A 10,850-nucleotide genomic window follows, 5' to 3' on the forward strand; every position below is an offset into this window, starting at 1 on the left:
TTGATCCCTGGTCTGGGAACTAAGGCCCACATGCCACAACTAAAGATTCTACACACAGCAACTAAGACTTGACATAGCCAAATAAATAACAATAGATATTTAAAAAAACAGCAATTATTCTTTAAAAAAAGGCAGGAGTGAGCTTTTTCTTGCTCAGTGACTGCCTTTCTAGCTTTGATTGTCTTTGAAATGACACTTTCTGAAGTTCAGTGTTAAGAAAAAGTTCAAAGTGGTATATAAGCTTTATGAGGAAAACGTATCTGGAAGAGAAGAATGAGTTCCTTGCAGCAGTGAAGTTCCATGGGCACTTCTGCTTGGATGTTGAGTGATAACAGAAGACTTTGAAAGAGGCTCCAAGTGGCCTGCAGCTCACTCAGTGAGACTGAGGCCAGTGGGCATTGTTGGATGAGTGGCACCAAATTGAGGAGAATCTAGATGAAGAAGGGCTTTGTGTTTCAACTGTATGGTATTTCTAACCTCAGCTCACTCCTGGGTTTAGTAGTGTCAGTGAAGCTCCCCACTCTGTTTAATTTCTGATTACTCTTACACTCCTTTTTGCTGCAGGTATGGACAGGTGGGGCACGTCTCATATGGGGATTTTTGCTCTTCACCTTTATAAATGGTTGAATAGACACTTCAGCTCCCAGAACATTGCTTTCCTTGCCGCCTTTAGTTTACAGATCTTCTGTGGTTCAGAAAACCCCTCACTCCATGATAATGCTTTTGTCTTGTCTTAATGCCCTCTCACATTCCACCTCATTTTAGAAAGAGTGCAGCCCGACCTCCTCCACAAGTATCAGAGTAAGGACGACCTCCTTATCCTGACGGTACGGCTGGCAGTCATCGTGGCCGTCATCCTCACCGTGCCCGTGTTATTTTTCACGGTGAGTAAAAGGCCTCAGTGCAACCTGAGAAAAGCCGAGGGCTCCTCTTCTGTGCTGCCTTCAGGAGCCACTTGGAGAGCAAGGCTGCTGTGGAAACTCCTGCATCATTGAAACTGCCTCAGGAAGGATCTCGAGGGTCTTTGGAAAGAAAGTGGGATCAGTGAGTTAGAGTAGCCTTCTGACAGATGAATCAATTCTGATTAATCTATCCCTCTTCCTTACAGAGAAATGTAGATAGACTGTTTGAATCCCAGTCATCCAAGACAGGGGAATATAGAAGGACCAGAAGAGAGTGCTCAGTCGTAGATAAAATAGAAACTCTCCCCCCTGCAAAAGAAAACTACCTACTCATAAAGAAAAGGACTTTCCATCTTATGTCTAGCCCTCTGGCTTCCCAGACGATTAAGCCATCTAAAAACTCACGAGGTGTGGCCTGAACAAGTCCAAATGCCTGCACCCCAATCTGTCCATAACTGATAAGAAACACGAAAGTCATCAAGCTGGAGGCATGACAGAACCTTTTGCTTTCTTTTTTCTGCAGGTTCGATCTTCCTTATTTGAACTGGCTAAGAAAACAAAGTTTAATTTATGTCGTCATGTCTTGGTGACCTTCATACTCCTGGTTATTATCAACTTGTTGGTGATCTTCATACCCTCCATGAAGGATATTTTTGGAGTCGTTGGTATGGCTTTCTGACCTGCCGCTTATTCCATGATAGCTGTTTAGAAAGTTAAGCTTTCACAATGATAACCTCAATTTTTCTTATTTTCCAGGCGTTACATCTGCCAATATGCTTATTTTCATTCTTCCTTCATCTCTTTATTTAAAAATCACAAGTCAAGATGGAGATAAGGGAACTCAACGAATTTGGGTATGTCTCATGCCGGCCACTCTCATTTTTCTAATTTGTTTTTCACTGAACTATGCCAGATAAATAGTCCATCTTCACCATCTAGTACTTACAGTGACCTCAAAAGGAGGCAGCCATCCTCATTTGGGAGATTTAAAATATCATATCAGGATCTTCTCCATTCCCTCAAAATATCTTCGGGTTCTGCTCCTTTTGTGTCAGAGTGGCCAGCCAAGAGATTAGACATTTATCATCCTGTGTCTCTCCAGGGTGATGCCTTGTTATTAGCAAGATCTGAAGTGGAAAGGGGCTCAAAACTTTTCTGCAGTCCACTGTTTCTGTATAGTCCCTCGTCCTGTAACTCCATCCTTCAGCCCAGGGAACCTGCAGTGCCTTAATTGAAACAGCTAAGTTAGCATGGAGTCTTTTTATAATTTGACAGAAATGCTTTGGAGCAACAGACCTGGATTCAGAAACTACCTTTCTATATTGGAATTCTTGTTTCCAGGTCTGGTGAAGCTCAAGGGCATCTTGAAGGTGGTGCACTTGGAGACAGTGAGGGGAGCAGGGGTGAAGTGGCTGCTACATGAGTACCTTCTGGAGCACCATTATGTTTGGCCTCGGAGAAGGCTTCTCAGCCGCCCTCCCAGATAGTGTAAGCACTCCAATCGCACACGTTACCTGAGTCAACAGACCCCAATGAGGGGGTGTAGGCACGGGGGAACATCCCTGTGTATTTAGAGGAAGCATCGTTGATGCCACTGGAGCATCTGCTTCCCCAACAGGACAATCCCTAAAGCTGTAAATCTCAAATCCTTCTAAATCTGACCAGTGGGGGCTTCATGAGGATAGAGAGGGAGGAGCAGTCTTCTGGCCCTGGACTTTTGTTTTCTTGGAGGTTTTTGACTAAATTTTGGCAGTAAACTTAAGATTCAGTCTGACAGTGGCAGAGACCTACTGATCATGAATTCTCTGGGCCCCTCCAGCCTTGCTCCCATTATAAAACCGCTGGGAGGATCTACCAAATAGCATTAGACAAAGAGATCCAGTCCATGTAGGGGCTCACTGGGAGTTACACCAGACCGGTGATGGTGAGCCTGGATGCAGCCCTCTCAAGCCCACTCTCCGCCCCCTCCCCTTCCCATAACTCTGTCTCCTCCTCCAGACTCCAGTCTGGCCTGCCCTGGCTCTCATGCCGCTTCATCCTTCTCCGTGAATTTCAGCTCTCACTGGAAACCCCCAATGCCAAGCAATTTATAAGCTGTGTTCTCCAGATTTTAGACTTCTTGACCTGCCCCCTGGGCCTTCATCAACCCTTGAAATCACTTAATTTTGTATACCCATTTCCTGTCTCACTTGATCAAATCTACTCTGCTTTTAGATATCCTTTTAACACTTTTTCAAACAAATGTTTACCTGCCAGTGATAAACTAGGCTGGTTGATGAAATGACCTGTATGTTTTCTAAGGATGATCTGTTTTCTTTTTTTCGTTTTCATCTTTAGTCTGAAAGAAGCTAGCAAGAGTAATACCCAGTCAGCTGTAGAGCAGGTTCACTCTAAGATGACCATGAAATCAAAGAGCAGAATACAGAGGATGGTTCTGCATAGCTAGTTTTTCTTAGGTTCCCATCCTTGGAGAATCAGGTGCACAAAACTTTAGAAAGAATCTCACAGTTTGGTAATAGATGTAACAAACCAAATATGAGGGGACACAAAAAGAGAGGGAAAACATTTTTGTTTTCTCCCAGGTGTGTTTGGGAAATATTTGCTTCCCTGAAAATAACCCTTGCCTTTCTGTTACTCCAGGCTGCCCTTTTCTTGGGTCTGGGGGTGTTGTTTTCCCTGGTAAGCATTCCCTTGGTCATCTACGACTGGGCCTACTCATCAAATGGCCACTGAGACCAGCTGAGAAAAAGAAGCAGTCAAGTTACCGTGCATCAGCAACCCTTCATCACTTCCTCTGCAAGTTTACAGAAGCAAACAGGAATTTACAAGATACACAATGAAATAATACTTTGGTAGCAAAACAAGAGACCTGTTTCTTTCATGGTTCATGCCCCTCCAGGATTGGGGATCAATTTTAAGGATTGTGGATTTTTTTGGTTCCAAATTTCATGCAAAATCATATTTTCCAGTACTTTTCACAGTTGATTGTTTTTCACTCTACTATTTTTTGTGATTTCATCGTCTCTTAGAACTTTGAAGACATGATCACCCATCGTGTTTATTTATTGTACATCCAGATTCTGAAATAATTTTCCTACTGATGTTCAGCTTATAATATCTGTACCTTTTTAGCAGAGAAAAGAATCTTGAATTGTATATATTTATTTTGCTTTACAGAAAAAAATGGTTTCGTAAATAATTTGCCTATTTTGGTTAATATAGCACATAGGGATAATCAGATGAGAGTCACAGGGCACATACCCTTGTTGGATCAGAGAATGCCCAATATTTGAGGCAGCTCTGATCACCTGGCAGGCGAGCTTCAGCAGCTCGTGGCCTTCCTGGCATTCCATCCACTCTGTGCAGAGACCTTCTCTGGCGAGTGTTCTCGGCTCAGAAAGGGGTGGGAATGATTCTTACCTTGGTAAATATACTGAACTACACATCTGGGTTATCTAGCAAATGAAGTTTTGTTTCCCTCTTTGTGTCAAAGTTACTCTACATAATCTGAGTCAGCTTTTGTTGGGAAAGACCCACAACACCTTTATAACAAATTGAGAAGCAAGAGTCCTACGAAAAGATTGTCCAGAATGCATGAGGAAATATTTTTCAGATGCAGATAGCCTTCAGCCCTACATCTGTATTGTTGAAGGGGGAAAAACATTTTCTTAAATTATAAACCCAGCAGCTTCTACTCATGTCCATGAGCTTTTTGCACAGAAAATCATGTGTTTCTAACCAAGGGTGATCTAGGGAAAGTAAGTCCTGTTTTATATTAGGTACTTTAGGGGGGGTCTTTAAAAGATTTGTTTTATATCTATGAAAGTGAAAGTGTTAGTTGCTCAGTTATGTCCACCTTTTTGCAACCTCATGGACTGTAGCCCACCAGGCTCCTCTGTCCATGGACTTCTCCAGGCAAAAATACTGGAGTGGGTAGCCATTCCCTTCTCAAGGGGATCTTCCCTACCCAGGGATCGAACTGGTGTTTACTGCATTGCAGGCAGATTCTTTACTGTCTTGAGCCACCAAGCGAACCCAGTCCGCCTGCAGTGCAGAAGACCCTGGTTCCATCTCTGGGTTGGGAAGATCCCCTGGAGAAGGGAATGGCTACCCACTCCAGTATTCTTCCCTGGGGAAGTCCATGGACAGAGGAGTCTGGCGGACTATAGTCCATGAGGTTGCAAAGAGGTGAACACAACTGAGCGACTAACACTTTGTATCTATAAATTTAGGTTATTGCAAATACAAGATTTTTGTACATTAAATAAGCCTCATTCCTATTTCTTCTCCACTAGCCATCCATCCAGTCTTGAAAAAAGAGAAAGAGCCTTCAGAGGTGATTTTGAGGACAGCGTGTGATGAAAGCACGGTGTACCCTTCTTCCCCAAGATGGGGACTTTGGTGTCAGTGCTGTCCCTCTCCTCATCCCCGGTCAAGGGTGGGCCGTCACTGCCCACCTGATGTGACCCACATCGGGACAGAGTCGCTGACACTCTTACCCCAGCCCCTCTCCTAAAAGCAAGTGAAGGAAATTCCGGAGAGATTGAAAAAGAAGAGAAGTTCAGGGCACGGTAGCTTGAAAAGGCATTGGGGACAGGATAGGAACCCAGCACCACATCCCGCCTACGCTGGACCATCACCTGTGCTTGGATTGTCTGTATCACACAATGAGAAGCATGTGTACCCTCTGACCTAGTCTCTTGAAACAGGGCTTGTGTTATATCTACATCCTGGTTGAACTCAACAAACACGTCAGTTCACTGAACAGATATCTTATCCAGAGATAAGTAGCCTCTAACCACAGACTCTTGGCAGAGTTTCGAGGCACTTAACTCTGGGCTCTGTTCCTCCCGCACTGAGATCCCCGGAGGCCTCCACACTTACCGGGAGTAACACGGAACTGTCTCCTCCCCTTGACAGACTAACATCCCATACAGAAAGCAAGCATCAAGATCATTCCTGATCCTCTTGGGGGAAAAGGAAAGTTTATTTTCTGCCTGTCTTAGTAGTATCATCATAGCTTCTAATGTCATGCTCCAGAATTATATCCACAGACATCAGAGTTCAGGTATTTAGAAATGAGTACCTACCTATGTATGAATTCCTAACCCAGTGAAACCCACAGCCATTTCTGTCCTTCTCAGCAGTCTTTCATAGATAAGCAGAAGAGAAACTCAACCAAACAAGATGCCTGGCCCTTGGAGCTTGGCTGGGGCACCCAATCATGTAATAGCTAGCTAGTGGATGACCCTCCATTAAAAAAATACAAATTTTATTTGCAAGCTTTATTAGGCTACTTCCTGTTTTCTTCATTAACTTATAAAAATTCACTTTCTGCCTATACAGTCAGTTTAGAAGATTATCATTAGGTCTTGGGATGTGTAGTGATATTTTTGGATCTCTGGATTTTATGTGTCAGAACAGGGGATTTTTTTTTTATTATTTAAAATATGCTTATTTAGAGGAGGCTTGGGATGTGTAGTGATATTTTTGGGTCTCTGGATTTTATGCATCAGAACGGGATTTTTTTTTTTATTATTTAAAATATGCTTATTTACAGGAGGCACTTGTTGACGTCTGCACTACTACAGGTTTTTAAAATCTTCTTTGTATGTTTATTTAAGTTTATTGTTGACTGAATATAATAGACCCTAGTGTAATTTGTCAGATGTCAGTGATTAATTTCATCATCTGTGTGGGATTAGCTGTAAAGTGTGCTGTTCTTATTATTCTTGTTCAGAGTAGTGAACCCATAGCCAAAAATACATGTACCACAGATGTTAGGTAGAATTTAAATCACACAGTCAAGTGCTGTAGAGGTTTTTCTGCTATGTGAGTAGACTAAGGAGTTTTATACCTTAGGCCTTTGGGAGCAGCACATTTTCCTTGGGTAGATAGGACCTCAGCACCAGTGAACAGCGCTAGGTTCACACTTTGGGGTATGACCTGTTCTCTAGTTGTAATAACATATTATACTGTAAATCCCTAATTTCCTTCATGTTACTTATTGGAAGTGAGGACAGCAGCATATGTACAGGGAAGAAATGCAGTCTTGTTAATCATAGGCAGTCCCCAGTTTATAAGCTAGTGCAGAACCCCAACTTATAGGCAGAGTGTAGTGTAGAATTGTCCGTTGGTTGTTTGCAACCTGGAATGTATTTTCCTTCCGAAACCAAGTTACACATGATGGTTAGGCCCCCAGGCCACCTAGAAAAGATGATCTAAACTCATTGTTTAGCTGAAACAGGATACTGTATTAGCAAGATTGCTAAGGAATCTAAGCAATGAATCTGATTTTGCTCCTAGCAGATGTTTGTTCAGAGTTGCTGAGAATCCGTCCCTCGTGCTGTTAGTGGAATCTGGATCAACCGTTCCAACCTCACACTGCCTGTTGGGTGGTGGCACCAGAGTAAGCCACCAATTAGAAGTGCCCAGAGTGGCCTACAGCTGGGTCCCCAGCAAAGGAAGGGGACCAGGTCCAGGGCAACCAGAGACCTCATAGGAAGAGGAGGGTTAAGGAGGATGAGGGGTCCTCTGGTGGGCCGTACATCACCAGGGACATTCTCCGCTGCTACCCTTCTTTTCTCTGGAGGCTCAGGCCTGGCCTGCCTGCTTCTGTTTGTAGGACCTTTTGCTCCTGGAGTTTATCTCCTTCACTCCCAGTACCATAAATGATGTCACTGCGTAACTTCTCTTGCATGCCAGTAGCTGAAGCCAGCACACAGCACTTTTAATGGATTTAGTGCTAGGAAACCATAGTTTAACTGCCCAGTAGTCAAAGAGGGGTAAAAACCTCTCTACCCACTTTTCCTCTCATATTTGCAGATCCTGTTGAGAAAGACATACATGGGTGATGGCCATGGGGCTTGGGGTGGACTAATGGCTGTGATAAGGTGTCATAGTATTTCAGAGGACACCTCAGACAGTCACCCCAGACTTCGCTTTTTTCTAGAGTTGGATTCAAGCCTCCAAGTCAGTGTTCCTCTAAGTGGGGATCCCCAGATCAGCAGCATCAGCATCACCTGGGAACTCAATGGGATGCACATACTCAGGCCTCAGTCCAGACCAAATAAGATCAGAAACTATGAGGGTGGAGGTCCAGCAAACTGTGCCCAGTGATCTTGGCACAGGTCAAGTTAGAGACCCACATGGAGCAAATTCGTCTCTCCTTTTTCTCCCCATTAGTCCTATCTGTCATTCTCAGATGGTGATTCCTGGGACTTGAGGGAAAAGAAGTGGGAGCCAGGACTTAGGGAGGGGAGGAATGCAGCCCCCTTCCCACTGGAAATGCTGGTACAGGTGCATCATTGCAAATAAGGCTGCCTGCACATGGCCTGAGACACAGTAAGGTTTCGGTTTTGGCAGCTGTGAAGAAATGAAAATGAGGTGTTTTAGGTGTTTTTTTTTTTTCTTTTTTTCTTTTTTGAAAGCAATTAAAAGATATACCCTTTGTTAGAGGAAATACTGAATTTAGGTCAGAAGTTTCTCTAGAATGTTTGGGTTCATCATGTGATGATCAACCCTGTCCTCCCTTTAAAGGGAGTTCTCTGCTGAAAGGGGCTACAGACTGCTTTGACAAGGTTAGCGCTCCACTTGTGTTTCAGCGGGTCAGAGTGCTGGACAGCACATCTTGTTGGGTCGGGGGTGGGGAGGAGATTGATGAAATGATCAGGTATTTGATTTTATGCCTTTAGTGCAAAAGCCATCAGTTTCCCTCTGTTTTTCAATGTAAGTTGGCTTGAGGCTTAGGATGTAAACCTTAAGAATATGATTCCTCCATTCCAGTTCATGGTAAACTACCCACTTTCAAAATAAAGATTGAGATTATATCGTTTAAGGATGTTAATGTTTTCCTTAGGGATGGCAAATCTAAGAATCTGTTAGCAACAGAACACCATTCCTCTAAAATACAGTGAATTATTTATAATGATCCAAGGTTTTCAGATGAAAAATTGGGGATGGGGTGGCTGACAACTGAAAAATACCACTAAATCTTAAAGGGAAAGTTCTTGAAAAGCATGTAAAATTCACAGGGCTCAGACCTCTTTCTTTAGAGTTTTCTGTAAGGAAGAACTGTGAAACTGGGCCCATGTGCATACAGGCTTGAATTTGTGTTTTTAAAAGGAAGAATCTATGCAGTTGAGGCTTATTGTAGGAAATACTTCATTTGTATGTAAAGACATTGTAAATAAATAGGAGGCTGTATATTTTTGAAGTTGTTGATCCACATTGAAATAGAAGTCACTAGTATCTGCATATCAAGAATAAATGTCTTCATTAATATTAGTGGTTTTGTTTGGCAATTAGAAAAATTTACATTCTCTCCCAGGTAACATAGTTCTCTTAATGTAAACTTGGAACCTACAAATCTTACTTGTTTAGAGAGAGAAATGTCTGAGAAATGTCACGTTGATTTCTTATACTGGTATTAAGATTAATTATTTCAAAGCTAGTTCTCTGAGCTACAAATAAGAAGAAACATTTTAGACCCAAATTATTGCTGTATAGAAATAGAATACCCAAAATAATGAGTTGTTTCTTCGCAACACTGTTCCAGCGTTAACACTGATACTACTACACAGTATTTATGAAAACAGAAGTTGGGGAAGAGGAATTTTTTTTTTTTTTCCAAAATTGAATTTCTGTTTCCCAAACTATGGTCTCTTTGAAAGGGAAAGACCTGAATCTTAGACCTGAATATTAACTGTGAGCACAAATATGAAAGAAAGAAAGAAAGAAAAAGGAACTATTATTTTATCAAACTTTTGACAGTCTTGCATGTTTCCCTTTTCAGTGTCCACGCCAACATAGGAGGTCTTAAGTAATTTTTGCCCCCAAAACACTTGAATCTTGATCACTGGTATGTAATCTGCTCTCTAGAGTTCAGTGTATTCTAGACTTCATCTACCTATAGCACACCACTGATTTACTAATGTAAAACCTTGTCAATGATTTCAGATGGATGATTTAAGTGAGTCACCCGTCACAAAACTTTGTCATTCATGGTTGATTAAACACATAGTTTTTTTCCCCCCACCCCAGGATGTGGTGTAAATAAAGACATGTAAGAAGTTCTATTGTATAATTGCTCTGTTAACATAGTTTTTAAACATTAAAATGTGGAATAAAGCATTTATGAATTTTTGTGTTCCTTCTTCTAGGGTACAATACTAAGGTGGCTCAATGGCTAAGAATCTGCCTGCAATGCAGGAGACACGGGTTTGATTCTTAGGTTGGGAAGATCCCCTGGAGGAGGAAATGGTAATCCCCTCCAGTATTCTTGCCTGGATAATCCCATGGACAGAGGAGCCTGGTGGGGAGCCAGGGGGTGGCAAAGAGTTGGACCTGAGTGACTGAACACGCACACACACACACACACACACACACACTAATTAAAAGGGCAAGGGGGGTAATTGGGTACCTGCTATACTCACTATCTGGGATTATTGGAGACAGATTTGCCACACTTGTCAGTGTTTTGGGACACTGAGAGTTCACGGAAGCTTATATTCAAGTGTCCAAACTTTAAAAAATGCTTCCAGTTCTACTAGTAAGCAGAAATGCATGTTTGTTTATGGCTTTAAAAATAATTTTGTTCCTGTGACAATGTTATTCCAACCAGCTGAATTATTTACAGAAAATTGAGCATGTAATAGTTCTTCATTACTGGTCAGGGCAGAGACTTGGATAACCATGATTTTGAATGGTTTGCCTTGGAAATGAACAGAGATCATTCTGTCATTTTTGAGATTGCATCCAAGTACTGCAATTCAGACTCTTGTTGACTATGAGGGCTACTCCGTTTCTTCTAAGGGATTCTTGCCCACAGTAGTAGATACAATGGTCATCTGAGTTAAATTCGCCCATTCCAGTCCATTTTAGTTCACTGGTTCCTAAAATGTTGATGTTCACTCTTGCCATCTCCTGTTTTCCCACTTCCAATTTACC

At 42.2% G+C, this 10,850-nt stretch overlaps 1 protein-coding gene across 7 annotated transcripts in view; it reads left to right on the plus strand.

Moving 5' to 3' along the window:
• SLC38A1 (solute carrier family 38 member 1) overlaps nucleotides 1-10,034 on the plus strand; it is a 71,155-nt gene extending 61,121 nt beyond the window's left edge. For 6 of the 7 annotated variants that reach the window (XM_043886313.1, XM_043886305.1, XM_043886273.1 and 3 more), the window contains 4 exons: nucleotides 766-884; nucleotides 1,426-1,567; nucleotides 1,659-1,756; nucleotides 3,543-4,834. In XM_043886313.1, coding sequence (XP_043742248.1) covers nucleotides 766-884; nucleotides 1,426-1,567; nucleotides 1,659-1,756; nucleotides 3,543-3,635 — 452 coding nt within the window. In that variant the 3' untranslated portion in view covers nucleotides 3,636-4,834. Of the gene's footprint in view, nucleotides 1-765; nucleotides 885-1,425; nucleotides 1,568-1,658; nucleotides 1,757-3,542; nucleotides 4,835-5,079 lie in introns of those variants that run through there. The other variant, XR_006337571.1, reaches the window with a different exon arrangement.
• Nucleotides 10,035-10,850: the final 816 nt, after the last annotated feature.

The sequence above is a fragment of the Cervus elaphus genome, chromosome 3 (genome assembly GCF_910594005.1).
Source record: "Cervus elaphus chromosome 3, mCerEla1.1, whole genome shotgun sequence".
In the NCBI taxonomy this organism is placed as follows: domain Eukaryota; kingdom Metazoa; phylum Chordata; class Mammalia; order Artiodactyla; family Cervidae; genus Cervus; species Cervus elaphus.